This window comes from Lolium rigidum, chromosome 3 (assembly GCF_022539505.1).
Source record: "Lolium rigidum isolate FL_2022 chromosome 3, APGP_CSIRO_Lrig_0.1, whole genome shotgun sequence".
In the NCBI taxonomy this organism is placed as follows: Eukaryota; Viridiplantae; Streptophyta; class Magnoliopsida; order Poales; family Poaceae; genus Lolium; species Lolium rigidum.
In genome coordinates this window covers 398,319,747-398,347,163 of record NC_061510.1, presented here as the reverse complement: position 1 = coordinate 398,347,163, position 27,417 = coordinate 398,319,747, and the positions used below count along the sequence as shown (strand labels likewise).

The following is a 27,417-nucleotide window of genomic DNA, read 5'->3' as shown; positions in this document are numbered from 1 at the left end:
ACATGAAATTTAAAAACAACCATAAGGCTCTTGCCGGTTGCCACAATACAATAATGATCATCTCATACATATTCATCATCACATTATGGCCATATCACATCACCAAACCCTGCAAAAACAAGTTAGACGTCTCTAATTTGGTTTGCATATTTTACGTGGTTTAGGGTTTTCGAGAAATATCTAATCTACCTACGAACATGAACCACAACGGTGATACTAATGTTGTCAATAGAAGAGTAAATTGAATCTTCACTATAGTAGGAGAGACAGACACCCGCAAAGCCTCTTATGCAATACAAGTTGCATGTCGAACGAGGAACAAGTCTCATGAACGCGGTCATGTAAAGTTAGTCCGAGCCGCTTCATCCTACTATGCCACAAAGATGCAAAGTACTCAAACTAAAGACAACAAGAACATCAACGCCCACAAAACCATTGTGTTCTACTCGTGCAACCATCTATGCATAGACACGGCTCTGATACCACTGTAGGGATTCGTTGCATAGAAAACAAAAAATTTCCTACCGCGAGAACGCAATCCATGCCAAGATGCAATCTAGAAGACGGGAGCAACGAGGGGATGATCAAGACTCACCCTTGAAGATTTCCAAAGCCTATAAGAGTAGGCTCTTATTGCTGCGGTAGACGATCACTTGCCGCTTGCAAAAGCGCGTAGAAGATCTTGATCACGGTGCCACGATCGGGCAGCACCTCCGTACTCGGTCACACGTTCGGTGTTGATGAAGTCGACATCCACCTCCCCGTTCCAGCGGGCAGCGGAAGTAGTAGCTCCTCTTGAATCCGGCAGCACGACGGCGTGGTGTCGGTGGTGGTGGAGAAACCCGGTGGAGCTTCGCTAAGCGTGCGAGAAGTGGTGGAGGAGAGAGGGCCGCTAGGGTTTGGGAGAGGGGGGCGCCGGCCACTAGGGGGTGCGGCCACCTTGTGGTCTTGGGGTGGCCGGCCCCCTCCCCTTGGCCCTCATTATATAGGTGGAACACCCAAGAGTTGGTCTACAAGTCTTCGAATAAGACCCCAAACCAAAACCTTCCATATGACATGAAACCTACCCAAGCTAGGACTCCCACTAGAGGTGGGATTCCCACCTTTCCTTGGGAGGGGTGGCCGGCCCCATTAGGGAGTCCACTTGGGACTCCTCCCCCTTAGGGTTGGCCGGCCATGGTGGTGGAGTCCCTTTGGGACTCCGCCTTCCAAAGTGGATTTCTTCCGGAATATTCTAGACCCTTCTAGAACCTTCCATAAATGCACCGGATCATTTTCAAACTTATAAAATGACTTCCTATATATGAATCTTATTCCCCGGACCATTCCGGAACTCCTCGTGATGTCCGGGATCTCATCCGGGACTCCGAACAAATCTTCGAACTCCATTCCATATTCAAGTTCTACCATTTCAACATCAAACCTTAAGTGTGTCACCCTACGGTTCGTGAACTATGCGGACATGGTTGAGTACTCTCTCCGACCAATAACCAATAGCGGGATCCGGAGATCCATAATGGCTCCCACATATTCAACGATGACTTCGGTGATCGAATGAACCATTCACATACGATACCAATTCCCTTTGTCACGCGATATTTTACTTGTCCGAGGTTTGATCATCGGTATCACTCTATACCTTGTTCAACCTCGTCTCCGACAAGTACTCTTTACTCGTACCGTGGTATGTGGTATCTTATGAACTTATTCATATGCTTGCAAGACATTAGACGACATTCCACCGAGAGGGCCCGGAGTATATCTATCCGTCATCGGGATGGACAAATCCCATTGTTGATCCATATGCCTCAACTCATACTTTCCGGATACTTAATCCCACCTTTATAACCACCCATTTACGCGGTGGCGTTTGATGTAATCAAAGTACCTTTCCGGTATAAGTGATTTACATGATCTCATGGTCATAAGGACTAGGTAACTATGTATCGAAAGCTTATAGCAAATAACTTAATGACGTGATCTTATGCTACGCTTAATTGGGTGTGTCCATTACATCATTCATACAATGATATAACCTTGTTATTAATAACATCCAATGTTCATGATTATGAAACTAATCATCCATTAATCAACAAGCTAGTTAAGAGGCATACTAGGGACTCTTTGTTGTTTACATATCACACATGTATCAATGTTTCGGTTAATACAATTATAGCATGGTATGTAAACATTATCATAAACACAAAGATATATTATAATAACCATTTTATTATTGCCTCTTGGGCATATCTCCAACACAATGGGCCGCAGCCCAACACTGTGGAGCCAACGGGGAATATACCAGGGAGAAGTGGAGAGATCCGTCAGTTCGCACCCACTCCGATCCAGATCAACCCTAGGTCGACCGACAGAGCCCGGGTTGTGTTCGTTCCAAACCCTAGCCCCCAAATCAACAATCTCTGCCCTCCACCCACAAATCCTGCTCAAATCTGGCAAGGAGTGAGATCAGGTGATAGCAGATCCTACGCCCTTGTTACCGCTTCCCCACCAGCCATGGATCGCAGATATGGAGGCCCCCGGAGATCGCCGCCTCGCAGATCTCCGCCGTGAGGGCGCTCCCCTCCGCGTGGTTACTTCGGCAACCGACCTCGCGTTGGATCTGAAGCGGATCGTCGCAACGAGCAGTGGAGATGGGAGGATGAAAGGCGTCATGATGATAATTGGCGCTGGGAAGAAGATCGGCGCCGGGAGGAAGAGCGACGCCTTGCAGACCAAGAAAGACTTCGTGAAGAGGATCGTCGGCGTGTGGAGACACGCCGTCGTCTGGAAGAGGAGCGTCATCGGGAGGCGACTCGTAACACCGAGCGTCTTGCTCGTGAACGAGCTCTTGCTGAGAAGGATCGTCTGGAGGAAGAAGCTCGTGTCAGAGATCGCTGGGCGCATAGGGCTGAGATGCGGCCTGGAGCCTCCTCCAATCCATCCTCCCGCAGCAGATCTCCAGATGTAAGTAGAAACACTTCTAACATTCCGCAGAGTGGTGCTGTAGTTTCAGTAAATACGTTAGCAAATCTCCCTGTACAAGAGAATCAGCAACAGCAACGTGCTACAGCTAGGTCTATCTCCCTGTCTTCCGTCCCTGATCCAGTGGGGTCCTCTGTACCACCGCTGATGATGGCTACAGCTGCACCAAATGCTAGGCAACAACGTCCTCCTTCTGCTCCTGCTTGCAATAGATGTGGCTCGAATCATTTGATTGAGATTTGTCAGGAGAGGGAACCTTGGGAATATGTTGCTCCTTACTATGGTAGTGAAGAGTTTGGCTCTGGATTTTATTCGATTCCTGCCACAGTTCTTGAATCTCCTCCATTAGACCAGATGAATTATGCACATATAACTGCTGAGAAAGGTGAAGTTACTAGCAGAGACATTGAACATGAATTTGATGTTTGGGCTGACTCCATGAAAATCAATTGGAGGTTCTTTGCAAAAGTAGTGTCACCTACTGAATTCAGAACTAGATTTCCATCTGCAAAAGCAATTGAAGAGTTGTCTCACTTTGGGAAACTGTTTATGAGGACTGTTCCTGAGGCTATTATTAACATTGAAAAATGGTCTGGAGACATTGAACCTATAAGTGTGATGCAGGAGGCCTGGTTCAGGATCAAAGGGATCCCAATGAGATTCAGGAACAAGTCAACGGTATACTATGCTGCAAGCTTGGTAGGGAAACCTTTGGGGCTGGATAAAAATTGTCTGAGAAATTTTGCTTATGTAAGAGTTAAGATTGGCTGTCAGGATCTCTCCTTGGTACCTAATACCAGGATTGGTGAGATAGAAAAAGGTTTCTATGAATTCCAATATACCAGAGAACTGTTTGAACCAACTCCTCCCTCTGGCAATAAGGTTGGTGTCAATGAAACGGCTACAGGTAATGGTGGAGATCAAGGGACCCCAAAGAGACAAAGGACAGGTGGGAATGATTCTGAGTCTGGCTCTCAATCTGCTCCTCCTGGTGTAGGCACTAGTTCTTATACCAGTACTCGAAGACAGAGTGATAATGCACCTCAAGGCAGACAGTTTTCTGAGGCTGAAAAAGGGAAGAGGAAGGCAAGTGATGATAATCTTCCTGAACTGACATGTGATGAGCAGATCAACAATCAAACAATTCTGCAAGAGTTACAGAGTGATGTGGTGAATGCTCTTGCCCCTGCACAGCCTAATAGTGATGATATCCTTCTGGCCCAATAGAGAGACCCTTCCTTCAGAAAGTTTATCAATGAACTTGCTTCCTCCACCAGTGACAAATCTTTTCATTTGAAGAAACAATTTAGCCACTTCCTCCCTCCCATTGTGGAAAATATTGCTGAAAATGGAGATTTAAATGATGAACAGGTGGATTATGAAAGTGGTGAATCCAGTCAAGCAACTGATATGCCTTTTATTGAACCAGGGAGTGGGATTCTTGCCCTTGATGTTCCTTCCTCCAGGCAGGAACAATCTGCTGTGGTCATCAATGCTGGTGGATCCCAGCCAGAGGTTGAATGCACTCAAGAAGAGCCAGCCTCCCAGGTGGACAATCTTGAAGAAGAAGGAGAAGGTGGCCAGCTGGCTATGCAGATTGATGCCCCAACCAGGAGGAGCTCCAGGATGGATACCCAAGGAAACACATCAACCAAGATTGTTGACAAGGCCAAAGCTGCTGATGAGAAGAAAGACTTATCAGGTACCTCTCTTAATGCATCCAATTCTTTTGCAATTTTAGATGATGATGATATTATTGCTAGAGCTCTAGAAATGGGTATCAATCAGTGCTCTTTACCTCTTGAAAAAGTACACTATCTCAAAGATTTAGAGATTGCTAGACATTCTATCAAAGATCTGCTGCTAAAAATGAACCAAGTAAGATTTTGCTTCTAGGGTTCAGTGATGATATGGAAGATTTCACTCCTGTGATATCCAGGAGAACAAAAAAGCAGAGAAAATCAGCAGAGAAAAAAAGATGGAGAGGGACACCAACAAAATCAGGTGTTGCCTCTGGAGGGGCACTAACAAAATCCAGTGCTGCCTCGGTGAAGGTTCACAATGATCACCCTTTGTGTGGCATTGTAACTGGAACCAGAACTAGAAGGAAAAAATCATAAGTATTTATGATAGGTGCCACTTTAAATTGCAGGGGAGTAGGAAAGAAAGGTATGAGTGTGTTCCTGTCAGATTTTCTCAGAGTTCAAGAGGTTGATTTCATTGGCCTACATGAGACAATAAAGAAGGATTACTCTCCTACTTTCTTCAGGAGGTTTGATCATATGAATGTTTTTGATTGGAGATGGATTCCTTCTGTTGGCAGATCTGGAGGGATTTTGGGTGGCTTTAGGTCATCTAGATTTGACATTTGCAAAACTGATGTTGGTAGATTTCATATCAAAGTCACTTTATATGATAAAAAGATACAGATGAGATGGAATCTAATTATTGTCTATGGGGCTGCCCAAATTGAGGATAAAGAAGATTTCTTGGTGGAGTTGGGAAATGCATGTACTGATCAAGAGCTGCCTTTGCTGATTGGTGGAGATTTCAATATCATTAGGTTTCCTTCTGAGAAAAATAAAATCATGAGAAGAAACAGATGGACTGATATGTTTAATGCCATTATCAATTGTCATGGCCTGAGAGAGATTTATCTATCTGGTGGCCAATACACTTGGTCAAACAATCAACAGGATCCTACCCTGGAAAAACTTAACAAATTTCTGATGAATGATTCTTGGGAAAGTTTATTTCCACTCACCACTGTTCATAAGCTTGTCAGGGAAATGTCAGATCACAATCCTTTGATTCTGGATACTATGGAGCAGAAAGATAAAGTTGTCAGACAATTTAAGTTTGAGAAAGCCTGGCTACAGGACGATGAGTTTCTTAACAGGGTTTCCAGGGCTTGGCAAATCCCAGTAAGAGCTTCTGACAGCTTGGGGAAACTGCAACAGAAACTGAAAAATGTTAAAAAAGATCTGAAGGGATGGGGAGCAAATCTGAAAGGGAGAGACATCAAAAGAAAAAAAGAGATTAATAGTGAGCTGGAAGAGTTAGAAAGGTTGGAAGAAAATCAGCTTCTGTCTGCCACACAGATAAGAAGAAGAACTCAAATGCAGCAGGAGCTACTGTCTATTATTGACAAAGAAGAGAAATATTGGCAACAGAGATCCAGAGAAAGATGACTCCTCCAGGGAGACAGTAATACTGCCTTCTTCCATAGAATTTCGAAAGGCTGTAAAAGAAAAAGAACTATTTTCTCCATGTCTGAAGGAGATAATGTTATACATGGGACAGATGATTTGTTGAACCATGCCACAGCCTTTTATAAAGATCTCTTTGGACCAGCTGCTGATTCTGGCATCAGGTTGGAGAATCAGATTTGGGATGTTGATGAAATGATTAGTGCTGAGGAGAGAGAGAGATAATGGACAGAACCTTTAGTGAAGCTGAGATTAAAAATGCCATAGATCAGATGGAAAACAACAAGGCAGCTGGACCTGATGGAATTCCTGCTGAATTTTATAAGGAATGCTGGGATATTATCAAAATAGATGTGGTGACTACCTTCAATGATTTCCACAGACATGCTATTGACTTGAAAAGAATTAATTATGGTATCATCACTCTTATACCAAAAGGGCCAGATGCAGACAGAATTCAGAAATACAGACCCATTTGTCTCCTGCAAGTCCTCTTTAAGATTTTCACAAAAGTTTTGACTATTAGAGCAATTCCCATTATGAATAAAGTGATACATCCTTGTCAGACTGCATTCATAAAAGGAAGGTTCATTACTGATGGGGTTGCCCTTCTACAAGAAGTCTTGAGAGAAGCAAAATTCAGAAAACAACAGGGGGTTGTTCTGAAAATTGATTTTGAAAAGGCTTATGATAAAGTAAACTGGGATTTTCTGTTTGACTGTTGTAGACAGAAAGGTTTCAGTGAAAACTGGCTAGTCTGGATAAAAATGGCAGTTGCTGAAGGAACTCTCAGTGTCAAAGTTAATGATAAGGTGGGACCATATTTTGGCAGTCATAAAGGGGTCAGACAGGGTGATCCTTTTGCTCCCTTTCTTTTCAATATGGCAGCTAACAGCCTTGCAAAAATGGTTTCTGTAGCACAACAGAATGAGCTTGTAACAGGATTGGCTGATAATGTTATTCCTAGAGGGATTTCTATGTTGCAGTATGCTGATGATACAATTCTGTTGATTCAAGATGATTTGGAACAGGCTAGAAACCTCAAATTACTGCTATACTTGTTTGAAGCAATGTCTGGCCTGAAAATAAACTTTGAGAAGAGTGAAGTTATGCTGATCCTTCATGATGATAACAAGATTCAGACTTACTCAGATTTGTTCAATTGCAAAAGTGGTACTTGGCCAATAAAATACTTAGGCACTCCCATCAGTGCTAGAAGGCCCACTGTTGCTGAGATGAGCTTTCTAGGGGACAAGACAAAAAAGAAAATGTGTGCATGGGTAGGAAATAATATGTCAATTGGAGGAAGGTTGATCAAGATTGGTGCTTGCTTATCTAGCACATGGGTATATCAGATGTCAATGAGACTGTTACATAAAACAACTATAGAGGATATTGATAAACCAATTAGATCTTTCTTTTGGGCTGGTAGTGCTGATAAGAGGAAATATCACTTTATCAAATGGAGATGGATTTGCAAGCCGAAAAAAGGTGGCTTGGGCTTGAAAGATCTCTCAAAATTCAACATCAGTCTTATGTGCAAGTGGTGGTGGAAAGTTGAATCTTCTGCCAGTCCTTGGAATGATTTTATGTGTAGGAAATATCTCAGAGGTGCTGGTGTTTTCTATTCAAAGAAAAGGTCAGGGGATTCCCCATTGTGGATTGATATGCAAAAAATCAAAGATCTCTATTTATCTGGCAGAAGGATGCAAGTGGGAAATGGGAGGTTGACAAGTTTCTGGCAAGATGCTTGGTGTGGAAATACACCTCTGAGAGAATCCTTCCCAGAAATTTTCAATATTTGCAATGAGCAAGATATTACAGTTGCTGATGCTGCTGTCCATGGGTGGAATTTCTCCTTCAGAAGATATCTGTCTCCAGAGTTGGCTGCTCAAGTGCATGGTCTGTTGGGAATTGTGAGACAGATTAATCTATCCCAGGAAAAAGATAAACCTGTTTGGAAATGGACAAAAAATGGGATTTATTCTGTGAAATCTATGTACAATCATCTGTGCAGATATGGGATAGACAGATCCTTCAAACACATGTGGAAAAGCAAGATTCCTTTGAAAATCAAAATTTGGCTGTGGTTAATTTGACACAATGCAATTGCTACAAAAGATAACATGTTGAAGAGAAACTGGGTTGGAAGTGCCTCTTGTCAATTTTGCCATCAAAATGAGAGTATATCTCATCTTTTCTTTGACTGTGTTGCAGCAAAATATGTTTGGAGTACAGTTGCTATGGCTATTGGAGCAAAAAACAGGCATGGGAGTTTTACTCAGTTCTTTGAGTGGTTTCCACACTTTGTTCCTGCCAGTAGGAATGTCCAGATTGCTGGATTAGCAGCGATATGCTGGGCGATATGGAAGCTTCGCAATAGAGCCTGCTTTGATATGAAGTTGATTAAATCCCCTGGTGAATTAATTAGTTTATCCGTTGTTTTCATGAACTATTGGGCAGGCCTCCACAATGATGCTGATGAGAGGAGTATCAAAGCTAGGGCTGACAATTTGCTTCGGCTGGCGACTGCTGCGACGACTACTGCTTCCTCAGCTGCTGGAAGGACTGGGCGAAGAACCTTAACAATTACCGCCACTGCGACAGATGATCCTGAGGAGAACGAGATGGAGACAGATGATGCTGGAAACTGAAGCTCTCACAAAGCTCCCTTTTGATGCTAGTCACCCCAGGAAAACTGACCTTTGTTTGGATCATGGAAGATACCTGTTGCTCCTGGGATAGCTTTTTGTTTGTTTCTGTTTGATCGATCTGATCAACTGGTCTTGTAATATAACTCTTTAAATGCTAGCAATAGGCGGCGCTCCCCCTCCCCCTGCTCTGTTGTGATACTATTTGATGTTTTTCGTTATCTCATGGTAATGAAAATCGATCCCCTGAGGGGTGGTCGCTTGGAAAAAAATCTAAATTTTAACAAATCCCATACAACCTTAGTGAAACGGAGGAAATATATAGAATGCAAACAACCAATAAGAAAGCCAAAGAAGAAATTAAAAGGCAAAAGATGCAATCATGTAAGATTACAAAGATGCCTAAGATAGTGGAGGGCCGATCTAACGACTATGGCGCCATGAGTGTGACATAAAAGCGTCATTGATCACATGTTTCAATCTTGTACATACTGACAAGGGTAGGTTTTTGCAAGGAGCCAACTTCAGTTAAGTGAAGTGAGTTGATAAACAGCTTTTATCCTACTTTGTAAATATTTGATCAATCGAGTAAGAGTGAGTTAAGTGGTACAAGGATACGTAGTATTACACAGCAAAGTCCGATCCTCAACCTAACACATGGATGTTGCACACCATGTGCAGTCCAAATTCCACCTGTGAAAGATCTTACACAGACCTAATGTTATTTTCCAAAAACCCTAGCTCCTGAGCCGCTCCCGCGAGCGGCCTGGGAGCTCCCGGCGGCGCCTCTCCTCTCGCCCCCCAGAGCCCCTCCCCTCCCCCTCGCGCAGTGGCGGCGGCGCGGGCTGGCGCGGTCGGCAAGGGCGCAGCGCTAGCGTAGGGCGCGGCGGCGCGGCCGTACCCCTTCGAGGCGGTTCTATGGCGTGCTCATGGCAGCTTCGGCGGTTCTTCCGGGTGGGGCGGCGGCGGGCGGTGCGACCTCGAGGCGGCATAGCCGAGGGCGGTGTGTGCGTGGCCTGATGCTGGTGGGCTTGGACGAAGACGTCGCTGCGATGGGCCGGCGGTGTGGATGTTCCCTGTGGCGGCGGTGGGCATGGCGGATACAGATCTGGCCATCCTCGTGCGGGCCGGGGCAGGGGCCCCGGGCCCATTCGAGCCCCCATCCGTTGTTCCAGAGTTAGAGGGCACCTCGCAGCCATGGGGGTTGTAGGTTGCTGCTCTGGATGTGGATCTTGCCCCTGCCGGTGTGGAGGCGCAGTGGTGGTGGCCGAGTTCCTACGCCGGTATGTGGTGTTCTCGCACCGTTGTCCTCTGTTCGGCTGTTCTCTGGGGTAGGACGCTAGGGCGATGGCCCTGGAAGGTGGGAGTCATGTTGGTCGGCGGGCGAGCAAATGACTCTGGTGCTGGCCGGTGACCACGGCCGTGAGGGCGGCGTGGTGGTTGGCGAGTTGAGTGTTGTGGGGTGTAGATGGCGGTGATTTTGCCAAAGGGAAACCTTTTCCCCTTGGGCCACGGTGGCGGCGTCCGCGGACGGCGTTCCCTTGTTGAAGGCGCCCTGAGGCCAATCTCCGTCCCTCTATTTCCTCCGGGTGAAAACCAAAGATCCTCGGATCGGGCGGTGGCGGCACTCCGGTGTCGTGCTCTTGTTGAAGACACCGTCTTGGAGCCCACAACACAAGGCTCTTTGATGGTTGTGACGGAGGTGATTCTTTGCGATCTTCGGAAAGGCTTGCTCCGTGCCCTTCCCTTGTCGAGCTTCCTTGGTGCTGCTTCTCGGTCTGTGAGCAACGTGGGTTAGTCCCCGGTGGTGGTTGGCTTCGGGTGGCGTTTCTGCGACGGAGGGGTGCTGTCGATGGCACACGTGAAAAATGGCTTGCTCTCGAGTGAGCTCCGGCCCGACACTGTAGCTTTCAGCTCTGCTCCAAGTCCTCGTAGGTGTTTTGGCTGAGCCCGTTGGTCGCGGTTCCAGTTGTAGCTTTTTTGGTAGTTCGTGTGGGTGTGTGGTCTCGATCTGTAAGCTGGGTTCAGCACTTTGTATCATTTTCGACGTTGGTGGCTTTGTTAATTCAAAGTTGGGCACTTGTGCCTTTTATCTAAAAAAAAGATCTTACACAAAATATATGGTTTCACAATTGGAAAATGAATTTGGAGCCCAAAATCAGTGGAGCCGTTCATTTCAAAATTTGAAAATGACCTTTTGAAGTTATAAAAAAATCTAAAAATATATTCATATAAGCATATGGATTGGGATAACAAATTTTGCCCATATGTGTTGTGTTTAATTGTTGATAAACAAATTGAAGCTTCCCCAGCTGAAGTTATCACTTCATATTCCTCTTGTACGGAGAAGCTTCATATAAGCATATGGATTGAGATTATGGCTTGGTGATTCTTGACTTCGAGCATCGATATTGACAAGTAGGGCGACATTACAGGCGGAATTCAGTGCCTAAACTTGCAGGGTGAAAACCTAAAGTCTGATCATAACTGGTTATGTGTAGCAAAGATTTTGTTGAAGGCATTGTTTTGTGAGTGTGGACTTTTTCCGGGTGAAAACCTATGGTTATTGATCATGGCGATGACAATTCTGGTATACAGTTTCCTTGTTGGAGGTATCGCTTTTGGAGATTATGAATTTCTATTCATGTGTTGGTGGTGGTTGGTCCATTGTTACAAGGAACAAGTCTTTGTAGCGGGACTTTTTCTTTTCTGTAATTTTTTTCTTTTTGAGCCGTGTGCATCTATATTGCACTAGGGCAGTGCGCTCTTGCAGAAGCTAGACGTAGTTGATATCTTCGTGATATTAATATATTACTTTTATTAAAAACTAGCATGGTAGCCCACGCAAATGTGACAACATAATCTAAAATATGTCGATAAATAAATTAGTACTGTGTATTACGTGTTCTGATGTACTCCTCCTTCTTTTGGTTATGTGGCATTTTGGGGTTCTTTAAAGTCAAACTTTATCAAGTTTGACTAAAAATATCTTAAAAATATTAGGAACCATAAGAGCAAATTCAAACAGTATAACATAAATATATAGCTTATGGCGATTATATTGGCACAACCTTTTTTTTCAAACTCGGTATAAATTTTACATTGCAAATGTTTATATTTTTTCTAAATATTTAGTCAAACTTTGCAAAGTTTGAGTTTGACTAAGTCTAGAATACAAAATAATTGTGAAATGATGGATTAGTACAATTCCATAATCATCGTAAATGATATGCTAATAAATGACATGGGTAAAAAAAGGTTTAAGAATGTCTTTGTTGGTTTTTCAATGGTATTTTTGTAAAAAAAAATAGTACCCGTCTAGAATAATCTGCTCTCGGATGCATATTTTTTCAGAGAAGTCACTCATACATTTATAAAGTTACCAAATTGGCCTGCAAATTTAAATTTTAAATTCAAATCTTCTCCTCCTCCGTCCATTTCAAATCTTCTCCACCTCCGTCCTTTCTGCCGCCTGCCTCTCTGCTCGCCGTTGGAAGGCTCCCGAGAAGGTCGCCCGACCTGACCCTGCTTACCGTCGAAATTCTCCAGCATGGGCCCGCCACTCCGCTTGCGCTCCATCCTCTTCGTTGGAAATAGGAGATTTATATTCATATATTTTTGTACATTCCAAATTTATTCTACAGTCTACATGTACTTGTCATGTCACGTCCATGTATTTTCTTTGTAAGAGTTTATGTTCAACACTACGTAGTATTTTGAACAGGAAAAAACATTTCCGATTGATCATTTGTAGAAGACTTGCATATCTATTTCTGGAATGCGGCCGTATATGGCAATGACTTTCCAGAGCATAGAAAGACCTTGACACGCTAGTCCAACACGTACAAAGACTCTTATTGCTGAAACTACTTGAGGGAAGTGGTGCTCTGGTAATAATAGGTGAATATGAACAATTATAAAAATATATATATAATTTGTTTTTAATAAAGAGTATACAAATAATCGAAATAAAATTTTAGGTTTAACATCCGGACAGTCTATGTTCGTACATAAGTTTTCGAAAAATATGTGTTTTATGTGACCTAAAAATATTATTTTCTTGAAACTTGTGTACATATATAGAATATTTAGATGTATATGTAAAAAAATATTTTAGATTTTTTGACATTTTGAAATGTTTTTACACATAACATATTCATACGTAGCCGAGATATAAATTGGATTTCCCTACTTAAGATGTATCTTAAAAGAAACAAAGCTACTTAAGCCATCTAGCTTTTAAGACGTCATGGAGACGGACTCCCTAAAAAGTATACGTGCATTTTACTTATTTTTGTACCTGTTAAGAAAAATATGTTTTACGCATTTTCTTCTAAATCTCAAATATGTTTTACGCATTTTCTTCTAAATCTCAACCGTTAAAATTTATAACCAATGGTTAAATTTTTTTTTGTCTATGTGGAGTTACATGGTGCCTCTATTTTAGATCCTGTATTGTGCTTTTAGTATATAATAGATACAAGGAGTAACTTTTATATTTCAATACGGAAGATGAATCCAACGATAGTACATATACGAAACACAATTCTCTGACTTATAATCCTCACCAATGTTAAGCCAGTAGGAGTAGTACTAGCAGTAAAAAATAAACGCATTTCAAGAGCGCCAATGCTAAACCAGCACTTCAGTCCAGTGACCGAGACGCTCACACGGTGAACACGGTGTAGAACGCAGCGGCCGCGAGCGCGAACACCAGACCCGCTGGGCCATGGAGCGACGAGACACCATTCTGCTGCAGGTACCCTGATGGCGTCGCCTTCGACCCTGTGTCGGCAGCCGCAGGTGTTTGCAACTCCGGCGTGGTTGGCGCGTCGGCGACCGGAGCACTGGCACCACCAGCTACAAAAGAGAGAAAACTTTCAGCAATGCAGGAACCAAAAGCAGAGCATGTATGGATGGTAGGTAGATCAGTGAATCTTAATCTCCTCATGTCTAGGGAAGCAAATTTGGTGCACATGAGCACCAGTGCTCTCAGTTTTTAAAATATTTGAAAACTGAATTTCTGCATTTTAAAAAAATCATCACATTTATTCCATGAATACATAGACATATTCTGAATATTCATGCAAAGTTTCGGTAGAAATTGCATTGTATTTTGAGCTACAAGCAAAAAACAAATTTGTGACTACGTATAGAGGTATATATTTGTCAGAAATTTATCTTTTTTGTATAGCTTAAAATATAACATATTTTTCTTCAAAATTTCTACCGTACCTTCAGAATGTTTATATGTATGTGGGTATTTAATTTCATATTTTTTAAATCCAAAAAATATGATTTTTAAAAATTAGGAGCATGTACCAAATACACTTTTCGCATGTCTAGTGGTTTTTATCGTTGGAGCACTTACCGCCGTTGCACTTGCTCACCGGCGGGGTCTGCACGTTGCACGCCTTGGGCAACTCGAGCGCGCGCGTCTTGTTGATGGTCATGCCGCCGACTGAGTCGCCACCGAGTGCGCTGCAGAGGCACTCTGGCTGGGACTGCACTACGGAGCTGAGCTGCGAGCAGCATGACTTGGCCGGCGCCGTCTCGTTGCCACTGATGTAGTTCATGCACGGGTAGAGGCCGATCAGCGCCAACGTGCACCCGGACTGCGCAGACGCCGACATTACCAGCACCGCGGCCACCGCGACCAGGAAGAAGCTTTTTGCTCGGATAATTGCCATTGATTCTCCTCCCTCTTCCCCTTAGCTTGCTACTATTGGGAGAGGTTAAGCTTCTTTGGTGGATCAGAGCGAGACGCTGCTTGCTTGCGTTGATTGGGCTGTCAGCTGTGTAGGTGTCTGCTTTTGGTGTTCGAGTTTGTGTCATTTTATAGTAGTGTTTTTTTGTTGGGGAAGGTGGAATTAGTTGGGTATGTTGGTGAACTGCAGGTCCCTATACTTCCAATACATGACACGGGATGATTTCTTTGTACGAATTAGGGGTGTTCAGAGTTGAACCGGGTGTTGTTCATGCCGTGTTAGAAGATGCAACAACGGTACCAACTACAAAGTGTCACGGTGGGGTGGGCTGCCTCTTGTATTTTTCTTCATGATTTGTCTTCTTGACACGCAAAATATTCTTTTTCTGACAAGGAGTGATTTTATTAAATCTCATAAGCGGGATTAAAGCGATAGAGTTTACACGCGGCCTTTGCATATCTCTATGTACTCCCTCCGTCTCACGAACCTTGTCTGATTTATTAAAATTTAGATATATCTAAAAGTAAATAAAATCTAGATACATCTAAATTTTAACAAATCCTAGACAACTTTAGTAAAACGGAGGGAATATATAGAATTCAAACAAGCAATAAGAAAGCCAAAGAAGAAACTAAAAGGCAAAAGATGCAATCATGCAAGATTACAAAGATGGCTAAGGTAGTGGAGGGCCGATCTAAGAGCACCTCCAGCCGTTGGGACTCCCAGGTCGTAATCCGGCGCTATTTAGCGCCAGATGGATGTATATTTCGGCCTGGGCATCCCAGTTTGTCAGCGGCGAGTCCAGGGGAATGCAGGCGAAACGAGGAATTCAAACGGAAGATGACGAAAATCGTCAAAACTTAGCCTAAAATTAGAGATATTTGCGAGTTCGTACATATATAAACCGAATTCGAAATATATTTGAATTTGGCTAGTGAGAATATAAACTAAACATAAAAAAAACACGGCGTTCTAAATGCCGAAATGGCGGTAGAACGCCGTGCAGTTGTCGCCATCGTCGCTGGAGTCGTCGTCGTCCTCGGGTGGTGGCGCTTGCTAACTGCATGCTGCTCTAGCCGGGGGCTCCCCAACGGCTGGAACCCTGGCCAGGGTCACCTTGGCGTGGCGGCGACGGCATCGGCCGATACCAGTCATCCTCGCCGATGTCCTCCAGCTTGATGAGCGGCGCGGGCGGCGCGGCCGCCGGGTCCAGAAGGCGCCGCTGTCCTCCAGCTTGATGAGCGGCGCGGGCGGCGCGGCCGCCGGGTCCAGAAGGCGCCGCTGCTGCTCCGCCTCCTCCCTCTCCCAGTCTTGCCTAGACCAGGTGAGCGCCGCGTCCATGGGGAGGGCGTTGTCGGCGGGGACGAGGTCGTTCAGCAACCTCGCGATTGCCTCGCGGATCGCGACGTCCTCGGCTCGCGCGACCTCCTCGGCGGCGAGGTCGGAAGCCGCTGCAGCCTCCTTCTTCGTCTTCCGCTACCGGCCGCGTGACGGAGATGAGGCGCCCCCCCCCCCCTCGCGGATGATGAGGGCGCCGGTGCTGCGTCCTCGGGTTGGCGGTGGAGACGTGGGCTCCTTCTTCGGCATCGCAGGAGGTGCCGATCCGCACGAACGCGTGGCCGACCTTGTCGCCAAGCCCGATGAGGAGGACAACGCCATTCGCCGCGGCATCCATGAGCTTCCGTGTCGGCGCGACACGGAAGGCACCACCGTTGGCGGCGACATCCCTAGCACGGGGTAGTTGCCGCCCTCGATGTGAGCGAGGACGGCCTCGAGCGTGCGGCCCGGCGCGCTCCACCAGCGGCGGCGTCCGGCGGCATTGTTGCGCGCGGGAGGGGGAGGAGGGCCATCGTACGTGGCAAGTTCGCGGTCGTACATGTTGCAGAAGAACTATATCCAAACGTCGTAGTTCTCCGGGAAGAAGCGCGGGTTGGCGCGCTGCTCGTTGCTCATGTTGTCGAGCACCGCCTCGATCTCCGGCACCAGGGAGTCGCCTTGCAGCGGCGGCGGGATCGGCACGCCTCCCGCGCTTAGCTTCCAACCTCCAGGCGCTCGGAAGTCAGCGGCGCCGGGTAGCCCTCCATGTACAAGAGCCGCCCCTCCCACTGGTGGAGGGACCGCCGACCGAAGCCGTTGTGCGCCGCGCCGTCGCCGGGAAACGATTCGCCATTGCAACCGACATTTTTTTGACGAGAGAAGAGTAGGGAGAGAGGGGCGGTGGTGGTGAATGCGGGCAGGCGCGGTAACTCCGCGATAAATATAGGGGAGCAGCGTGTGAATTCGAGGAGACGACATTAATTCTGTGTGCGGAAGCTATGCGTCGCAGCGACGACTGAGAGGAGGTAGGCTTTTATAGCACGCGGAAGACTATGTGAATATGTGATGAGGACGACGATTGGCGTTTCTCGCCGACAAGTCTGGGCCACCAGGCGCACGGGAACTTTCCTCGATGATTCCCGCGCTTTTGTTTCCTCCGGACTCCCCGAGCGCGTCCCGGGGGGCCGGGGTTGACATGGGCTTGCTGGATGGATAAGATCTAGACGGAAACGAGGATCCGGGGACGGAACTAGGCAATTTTTCGCCGCCTAGATGAAAAAATGGCTCCTAGAGACCTTGTCGGGGAGACGGATGGAGGTGCTCTAACGACTATGGTGCCATGAGTGTGACATAAAAGCATCATTGATCACATTTTTCAATCTTGTACATACTGACAATGGTAGGTTTTTGCAAGGAGCCAACTTCACTTAAGTGAAGCAAGTTGATAAACAGCTTTTCTCCTACTTCGTAAATATTTGATCAATCAAATAAGAGTGAGTTAAGTGGTGCAAAGATATTACACAGAAAAGTCCGATCCTCAATCTAACAAATGGATGTTGCACACCATGTGCACTCCAAATTCCACCTGTGAAAGATCTTACACAAAATAGATGGTTTCACAATTGAAAAGTGCATTTGGAGTCCAAACTCAGTGGATCCCTTCATTTCAAACTTCATAAATGACCTTTTGAAGTTATAAAAAAATCTACAAAAATATTCATTTAAGCATATGGATTGAGATATCAAATTTTACCCATATGTATTGTGTTTAATTGTTGATACACAAATTGTAGCTTCCCCAGCAGAAGTTATTACTTCATGATCCTCTTGCACGGAGAAGCTTCATATAAGCATATGGATTAAGATTATGGTTTGGTGATTTGTGATTTGGAGCAACGGCATTGACAAGTAGGGGTGACAACACAAGAGGAATTCAGTGCCTAAATTTGTAGGGTGAAAATCCAAAGTCTGGTCTTAATTGGTTGTGCCTAGCAATGATCTTATTGAAGGCATTGTTTTGTGAGTGTGGATTTTCTTCGGTGTAAACCTATGATTATATATTGATCATGGCGATGATAGTGGTTGTGCACAATTCTCTTCTTGGAGGCATCGCTTTTGGAGATTATAAATTTCTGGTAATATCTTGGTGGTGGTTGGTCCACTGTTACAAGGAGCAAGTCTATGTAGCGTAACTTTTCTTTTATGTAATTCTTCTCTCTTTTTTAGAAAAAAAATGAATTAGTGCTAGGAGGAACTAGACACTAAATGATATAGTAGAAGCGGGACATCGGCGTGAGAATTCCAGAAATTCGCTCCTGACAGGATTTGAACTCTGGTCGTTAGGGTGCGCCACTGCGACCCCAACCACTGGGCATCGCTTTTGGAGATTATGAATTTCTGGTAATATCTTGGTGGTGATTGGTCCACTGTTACAAGGAGCAAGTCTATGTAGCGTAACTTTTCTTTTATGTAATTCTTCTCTCTTTTTTAGATGTGTACATCCATATTGCACTAGGGCACTGCGCTATTGCAAAAGCTAGATGTGATTGTTATCTTCGCGATATTAATATATTTCTTTTATTAAAAATACAAGGAGTAGCATTATATTTCAAGTGCAGAAGATGAATCCAATGATATTACACATATGAAACACAACTCTGACTTATAATCCTCACCAATGCCAAGCCAGTAGGAAAAGTAAAATACTAGTACTAGCAGTAAAAAATAAACGTATTTCAAGAGCACCAATACTAAACCAGCACTTCAGTCGAGTGACTGAGACGCTCACACGGTGAACACGGTGTAGAACGCAGTGGCCGCGAGCGCGAGCACCAGACCCGCTGGGCCATGGAGCGACGAGACACCATTCTGCTGCAGGTACCTTGATGGCGTCGCCTTCGACCCTGAGTCGGCAGCCACAGGTGTCTGCAACTCCGGCATGGTCGGCGCGTCGGCGACCGGAGCACTGGCACCACCAGCTGCGAAAGAGAGAAAACTTTTTTCTTTCAGCAATGCAGGAACCAAAAACAGAGCCAGTATGTACGGTGGGTAGACCAGTGTATCTGAATCTGTTCTTGTCTAATGGTTTTGTCGATGGAACACTTACCGCCGTTGCACTTGCTCACCGGCGGGGTCTGCACGTTGCACGCCTTGGGCAGCTCGAGTGCGCGCGTCTTGTTGATGGTCATGCCGCCGACGGAGTCGCCGCTGAGCGCGCTACAGAGACACTCCGGCTGGGACTGCACTATGGAGCTGAGCTGCGAGCAGCATGACTTGGTCGGCGTCGTCTCGTTGCCGCTGATGTAGTTCATGCACGGGTACAGGCCGATCAGCGCCACCGTGCATCCGGACTGCGCAGACGCCGACATCACCAGCACCGCGGCCACCGCGGCCAGGAAGAAGCTTTTTGCTCGGATAATTGCCATTGATTTTCCTCCCTCTTCCCCTTCGCTTGCTACTATTGGGAGAGGTTAAGCTTCTTTGGTGGATAAGAGCGAGACGCTGCTTGCTTGCGTTGATTGGGCTGTCAGCTGTGTAGGTGTCTGCTTTTGGTGTTCGAGTTTGTGTCATTTTATAGTAGTGGTTTTTGTTGGGGAAGGTGGAATTAGTTGGGTATGTTGGTGAGCTGCAGGTCCCTTCTTCCAACACATGACACGGATTGATTTTTTTTGTACTACGAATTAGGGGGTGTTCAGAGTTGAACAGGGTGTTGTTCGATGCCGTGTTAGGAGATGGCAACAACGGTACCAACTACAAAGTGTCACGGTGGGGTGGGCTGCCTCTTGTATTTTTCTTCATGATTTGCCTTCTTGACGTGCAAAATATTATTTTCTGACAAGGGGTGATCTTATTAAATCTCATAAGCGGCATTAATGCGATAGAGTTTACACACGGCCTCTGCATATGTCTATGTACTCCCTCCGTCCCACGAACCTTGTCTGATTTATTAAAATTTAGATATCTAGACATTAAATACATGTAGATACATCTAAATTTTAACAAAACTCAGACACCCTTAATAAAACGGAGGGAATATATAGAATGCAAAGCCAAAGAAGAAATTAAAATGCTGTTGCCTGCCAAAACCCACCGGCGAGCAGCGACGAGCAACACGAAGAGCCGGGAGGCTCCCAGAACTGCTGGTGGGTCCTGGTCCCTCGGGCAATGGCCCGCAAAACTCCGGCACACGTCCTGGTTGTTGCAAGGGCGTGCCACCTGACCTATACCTGGTCAGGAAGGTGATGGATTGCTTCGATTAGTTTCCTGCATGGCAGACACGTAAACATTAAATCCGAGCCTCGATCGGCTCTCAGGTTACCCTGTGAATCGGCTCAAGGAGCCGATCGACTCATGGTTCGTATTGCATCTACGATAACATGGGGGTCCTGCTTGATCAATACTAAGTTAAATCAATCTACGACAGTCTAGGGTTTTCACCGCATAACTGGAACATCCTACACGTAGTTGAGCCTGGCAGGTACGAAAGATAATACAAAACTAGTCCTAGAAGAGGCCTAAAAACCAACACAAAGTCGATTCCTGGAACAACTCATCTTGGATCGGCAAACTATATCTTACGCACTACTGGATCGTTCAACCCGTTTGCAAGGCCTAACCATGCGGATATCAAACTAATCCTTGAAGAACAAGGAACAACCATAACAGATCAGATCTACTAAATAAAGATTAAGCAAGATGCTGCCCTTACACCTAAGATAGGTGCAAAGGCAGCTAAATATGTAGGGGCAGCGTAACTAAGCAAACATATCAGAAAAGCATCGATATTAGCCCCAACACATCTATGATAACGGTGTTACTCGCCATCAACAAGGCTTCAGTACGAGCAACACAAAACAACGAATAAACTGATACTGCTCAGATCGCAAGATGCGATCTGGGCAGCATGGCGCTTACCCGGAAGAAACCCTCGAAACAAGGGGTGGCGATGCGCCTAGATTGGTTTGTTGTGAACGTGATCGTCCTCCTTTCTCAATAACCCTAGGTACATATTTATAGTCCGTAGACTTTCTATCTTTGGAATAAACCTATCTGCGTACAAACTAAACTCTATCTCTTAATTCTAAACTTAAACGTGATCTACCATAATGTACAGATACACGGGCAATCTAGGACACACTCTCGCACAAGGCCGATTTAGAAATACTTTATGTGTATATCCTCTAAGCCCATCTCAATCACGGCCCACCTCCTGATTTGGCTAAAATCCGGTGATAACACATGCCCCCCTGGTTTTGGCAATAATAATTCCAAAACCACTTCATTTTTTTTCTCTTCACCGGTTTACGCGTTGCAGAGTAGAACCGCTACAGTGCCTTTCCATCACGATGCCTTGTCTTCTCAACTTCTCTGTAGTGCACGATTTGTCAGTTTTGGCACCGCATCCTCGAAAACTGCCACAACATTGAATCATCTCCACTATATCCCCTTTATTTAATCGCATCCGAGCAGTTCGCCTCATCATCCTCTTGCCCCACATTAGCAATCGAAACCTCCTCCTCTGCAACCATGGCCTCCTCCTCCTCTGCCTCTTCGGGTCTCTCCTTCCAATCCTCCTCCTCCCGTGAGCCGACACCGGAGTACGACCCGATAGCGGCGTACGAGGCCCGCGCTCCACCGCATTGGGATGAGAGGGATTGGGACTTCGCCGTCGAGTCAGAAGAGGACGAGCCCTTGACCGACGGGGAGGACAACCTCCAGCTCCTCGTTGATGGGGAGCTGGAGGAAGAGAGCGACGACGACGCCTTCTCCTGGGGCGACAACACCTCTACCGAGGAAGAGGATGAAGCGGAGGACGGCACCTCCTCCGAGGAGTACCCGCCGGCGAAGCGCTTCCGCGCCGGGTCGGAGGACGACGACGACGACGAGGAGGACGAAGAAGCCCCTGCCGACGGCTTCAGCAGCAGCGACGAGGACCTCGCCGGCAGCAGCGCCAACGGCAGCGAGGACGGCGACGACGAGGGCAGCGACGGCCCCTAAATTAGGGACTACTAGAATAGGGCTAGTAGTAGTACATTAGGTAGCAGATCTTCGTTTTGTGAGCAATCGGCTCTTCTTGTAAAAAACCCTCTTCAATCAATGAAGAATGCTTCCATGTCGATTTTGCCGACTGTCAAAGTAAGTCAACGCGCAAAGAGCCGATGGCAACGCATCGGTCTTTTACCACAAAACGCCAGCAAGGCCAGACTTCAAACGGTAACCTGCGACCCTCATCCAAAGGACCAAACTCAGATCCCCAATTTCCCATCGGACAGATTCAACTCGCGGCAGCGCGAATCCCAGATCCTCAATCGCGCAGATTCACCTCCGCCAGCGAATCAGATGGTGGAATCGTCCAACGCCAACGCAATGGCCTCTGGCCTGAAGGTAATCCTCAACTGCTCCTCGCCATCCGAGCATAGTGTTAGAATTAACAGCAAACATCTAAATTAATGCCTTATTTCACCATTAATTTTAGGTATCAGACATTCTGTTGCCGCATCCTTCTCTTCCACATTCTCTTTGTCTTGGCCCCCGTTCTGTCGAGAGTCCTGCCCATTTGATTTCTTGCGAGGCCAATAGGATTCCCTTCATGAACCAAAACTTAGATCTAACTTCTTGGGCCGACTGCTTACGAGCCTGGCCTAACCCTCCTGAAGATTGGGTTTCCTGGTACAGTAGAGTATCCAAAACTCACCAAGCCAAATAGGAAACCACAGGAATAGCCGATGCTTTGTATTTATCATTGTCTCCCCTTGAGAAGCATGAAAACCTTCTGAAAACCATCGGCTACTTTTGGTCTGATGCTCTGAACTGCTTCATGTTTGGCCACGGCCCCATGACACCAACTCTGCTAGATGTGGCCATGATCACTAGCCTAGACGTCACCTCTCCCAGCCCCTCTGCTTTTATGCTGCCAAAGGTCCCTTTCGAACTCTCCTCCAAAACAGAGTGCACAAACTGGGGTGCTTACCTTCGACGCCACATGAAAAACAAAGGCCCTGTAACAGAGAAAGAACACACGGCCTTCCTGAATTTCTGGTTGGAACACTTCATATTCTGTGGCCCTTCACTTGCTCCGACCAAGAATTATCTTTCTTTGGCCTATGAACTTGCCAGAGGCACCCAGCTTGGCATCGGCAAACTGTTCCTTGGAGAGGTCTATCGATATCTCCAACTAATGGCTGTCAATTTGTTTTCCCAAAAGACAGTCAAAACAGGAGGTCCTTGGTGGTTTATTCAGCTATGGGCTCAGCTGTATTTCCAGAACCACATCCCAAACTTCCCACTTCTCGCCACTTGTACCTTTCCAGATACTAACGGGAAGCAGATCCGATGCACTAGCTACGGCCAAGCTTTATACAGCCTTCCAGGTAGTAAACTGATCCCCAAGGAAGCATCAAAGTGGTTCAGCATTTTCTTCCGAGGCCTGGACAATCCTCTTTTCTTTCCTTACACGGAGTCTGAAAATTTTGAAAATCCAGTCTCCTTCAGGCTAGACAGCTTTGCCGATGACACCAGCACCCGGCAATTGTACTCCACCATGATCCGTCCCTGCTTCCTTCCCGTTGGCATGAGCACCTCAAACAGGATAATCAAACCTGGTTATGAGTCTTATCAGCCGGTCGTAGCAGCCCGGCAGTTTGGTCTTGGGCAGGTGTCTCCCCACTTCTTCCTCCACCACTTGACAGAGAGCAGAGCTGATTTGCCCGATGTCCTCACCGGTCAGAGGTGTTATTCTTTCTTTCATGCTCTAGCCATCCCTGTCCCTAACAACCTCTCTTTCACCTCATCAACCGATGGTTTCGAGACCTGGTGGTCAATGTGGAAAACTCATGCCTTCAGGAGAGCTCTGGGACCGTTGCTGAAACATCTTGATGCTGAATATGATATCCCTGCAGAACAGGTACCACCACTCGCAAATTTTCTTGAAGTGGCTTACAATGATTTCTATAACCTTGCTGTCTCCTTGCAGCAACAAGATGGTCCAGAACCTGCACATGATGATGGCTCCCCCTTTGAATTCCTCCCACCAGCTCCGGTGGTCCTCTTCTGCAAAAGCTCGCAACCCTTGAAAAAGGTTGTGATGCAGAGCCAGCCGATTTCACCCAAATCGGCTCCCAAGAGCAAAGTAGCTCCCGGGCCAGCTGCCCCCCGAGCCCCAGTCAAAGCGAGAACGGCGGTGAGGAAAGTAGCTGCCAGGAAAACTTTGAAGCGCCAGATTCCTTCTCCTGATCAAGAGAGCTTGCACGTATGTTGATCCATGCCTTGACTGATTTCATCTATCCTTATAGGCTTCTGCAAACATGCTTGTGCTTACTAACTCTTCTTTTATAGACCTCCATTGAAGACAACTCCAGCGAGGAAACACAATCCAGTCGAGGGGATTCGAGCTCGGGCAACTTTGGGAAAACCACCACGCAGAGCCAGCCAGATTTGCCACCATCGGCTTCCAGGAAAAGTTCAGTTCCTGAACCTACTGCCCCCCAAGCTCCAATCAGAGCAGGGCAGGGCGGTCTACGCACAAAGAGCCGATGCATCAAGAGAGCTCGAAAGGAACCGCAAGCCCCTTCATCACACCAAGAGGCTTCAAATGTAATTACCCTCCATACTCTCCCCGGCTCATCTTTCATGCTAATCCATTGCTGCTCACATCGGCTAACCACCTCCTTTGCAGACTGATGACACTTCTAGTGGGGAAGTCGAGGAAGTACTGATGCCCTCTCCAAACCTGGATCTGGCAACTGATACGTCCAATTTGCATCACTATTTTATATCATAATTTGCTGCTATTCATTGATATATTTCATGTTTGGACATAATACTTATGTTATTTCATCTATTTTGCATGTTTCATGATTATTGGAGGATCGAGCACAGGAGCCGTGATTCTGCTGGAAAAAGCACCGTCAGAATGCAATATTTCGGAAGATCAACAGTTGAAGGAAATTATACCAAAAATCCTATTTTTCCAGATGACGAAGGAAGCCAGAAGGGGGAGCCGAGGGGACCCGAGGTAGGCCCACACCATGGGCCAGCGCGGCCCAAGGCCTGGCCGCGCCGCCCAGTGAGGAGGGGGGCCCACAGCCCCTCTCGCCTCCTTTTCTTCGCGAAATCCTTCGTCCCGAAGAAATAAGCCACAGAGGGTACCTCGCGAAGAGTTACAGCCTCGCCTCGCGGGGCGGAGAACACCAGAGAGAAAAGAGCTCTCCGACGGGCTGAGATCCGCCGGGGAAATTCCCTCCGGGAGGGGGAAATCGATGCCATCGCCACCATCATCGAGCTGGACATCATCTCCATCACCATCATCATCATCTCCACCATCATCACCGCCGTCTCCACCGCTGGACATCGTCACCGCCGTAGCAATTTGGGGTTTGATCTTGATTGTTTGATAGGGGAAACTCTCCCGTATTGATTTCTACTTGTTATTGATGCTATTGAGTGAAACCGTTGAACCAAGGTTTATGTTTAGATTGTTATTTGTCATCATATCACCTCTGATCATGTTCCATATGATGTCTCGTGAGTAGTTCGATTAGTTCTTGAGGACATGGGTGAAGTCTAAATGTTAGTAGTGAAGTATGGTTGAGTAATATTCAATGTTATGATATTTAAGTTGTGGTGTTATTCTTCTAGTGGTGTCGTGTGAACGTCGACTACACGACACTTCACCTTTATGGGCCTAGGGGAATGCATCTTGTACTCGTTTGCCAATTGCGGGGTTGCCGGAGTGACGGAAACCTAAGCCCCCGTTGGTATATCGATGCAGGAGGGATAGCAGGATCTCAGAGTTTAAGGCCGTGGTTAGATTTATCTTAATTACTTTCTTGTAGTTGCGGATGCTTGCAAGGGGTATAATCACAAGTATGTATTAGTCCTAGGAAGGGCGGTACATTAGCATAGGTTCACCCACACAACACTTATCAAAACAATGAAGATTAATTAGCCGTATGTAGCGAAAGCACTAGACTAAAATCCCGTGTGTCCTCGAGAACGTTTGGTCATTATAAGTAAACAAACCGGCTTGTCCTTTGTGCTAAAAAGGATTGGGCCACTCGATGCAATTGTTACTCTCGCACTTTACTTACTCGTACTTTATTCATCTGTTACATCAAAACCCCCTAAATACTTGTCTCGTGAGCATTTACAAGTGAATCCTTCATCGAAACTGCTTGTCAACACCTTCTGCTCCTCGTTGGGATCGACATTCTTACTTATCGAAGATACTACGATACACCCCCTATACTTGTGGGTCATCAAGACTATTTTCTGGCGCCGTTGCCGGGGAGTGAAGCGCTATTGGTAAGTGGAATTGGTAAGGGAAACTTCTACTGTTTGTGCTGATTTTATTTATACCTGCTGCCATAATTCATTATGGAGAGATCTCCTTTTGAATGTTTATTTGGGAAATCTGCTACTACTGCAAAGGTAGTGGATGAGGCGCCAGGTAAGGAAGAGATACCATACAAAATACCTATGAAAATTATTGAACGCGTAGTGGGTAACCGTTATACAGGGGATGGAACTGTCCACCCTGGAGATCATTTACTGTTCTTGCATGAATTATGCGGTTTATTCAAGTGTGCAGGTATTGCTATGGATGAAGTGAGGAAGAAACTATTCTCTATATCGTTGTCTGGTAAAGCGGCGCATTGGTATAAATTACTGGATAATGGGGATTCTCTTGAATGGAATGATATTGTGCCCCGGTTTTATTCTAAGTTCTATCCTCCAAGTGAAATTCACAAGGATCGGAATCGCATATATAATTTTTGGCCTCATGATGGAGAAAGTATTGCCCAAGCTTTGGGGAGATTGAAGTCTTTAATGCTCAAATGCCCCATTCATGAGCTTCCTGGTAATATTATTATTGATAATTTCTATGCAAGACTTTCTTTTGAAGACAAGACCTTGCTGGATACTTCTTGTTCTGGATCATTCACGCGCAATAAGGAAGAGTTTAAAAGGGACCTTCTCAATCGGATCCAGGAAAATACCGAAGGATGGGAGAACGACAAAGATAGAGAATCAGGTATAAATTATGATTATAAATGCATTTAAGCTTTTATGGATACTGATAAATTTCGTAATATGAGTGCTACTTATGGTCTTTGATTCTCAAGTTGCTGCAAATCTTTATAAAGCTTTTGCCTCTCATTATGAATTGTCTAAGAAGAATTTTGATAAGTATCATGAACCGTATAAAGATAAAATTGATTCATCTATTAATAAATGCGTTGTAGTTGAAACCGTTGATCATGTTATTCCCGAAGCTTATATTGAAAAAACTCCTTTCCCCGCTAAAATGAAGGAGTACTCTGTTATAAATAGTGCGGTTCATAAAAGTGAAAAGAAACCTATAGAACCCGAAGAACAAATAAAAGTTGAACCTGCTGTTGCAATAGTTAAAGATCTTGTGACTGAAAATTTGGAGGATGGTCATATTATTTTCTGTGAAGATGCTTCTAATATTGTTTCACATCCTAATAAACCCAAGCAAGCTAGTGTTCCTATGCTATCTGTTAGAATTGGTGATCATTGCTATTATGG

The 27,417-nt window shown here is 45.7% G+C and overlaps 2 protein-coding genes across 2 annotated transcripts; both read right to left on the bottom strand.

Annotated features, from left to right (window-relative positions):
- Positions 1-13,356: 13,356 nt before the first annotated feature.
- Positions 13,357-14,502, bottom strand: LOC124700884 (non-specific lipid transfer protein GPI-anchored 5-like). Its single transcript, XM_047232942.1, has 2 exons — positions 14,214-14,502; positions 13,357-13,702 (listed from the first exon to the last, which is right to left on the bottom strand). The coding sequence occupies exons 1-2, from the start codon at positions 14,473-14,475 to the stop codon at positions 13,509-13,511; spliced, it is 456 nt and encodes a 151-aa protein (XP_047088898.1). The 5' UTR covers positions 14,476-14,502; the 3' UTR covers positions 13,357-13,508.
- Positions 14,503-18,651: 4,149 nt separating this feature from the next.
- LOC124700883 (non-specific lipid transfer protein GPI-anchored 5-like) lies at positions 18,652-19,371 on the bottom strand. The gene is made up of 2 exons (XM_047232940.1): positions 18,974-19,371; positions 18,652-18,845 (listed from the first exon to the last, which is right to left on the bottom strand). The coding sequence occupies exons 1-2, from the start codon at positions 19,290-19,292 to the stop codon at positions 18,652-18,654; spliced, it is 513 nt and encodes a 170-aa protein (XP_047088896.1). The 5' UTR covers positions 19,293-19,371.
- Between the last annotated feature and the right edge of the window lie 8,046 nt (positions 19,372-27,417).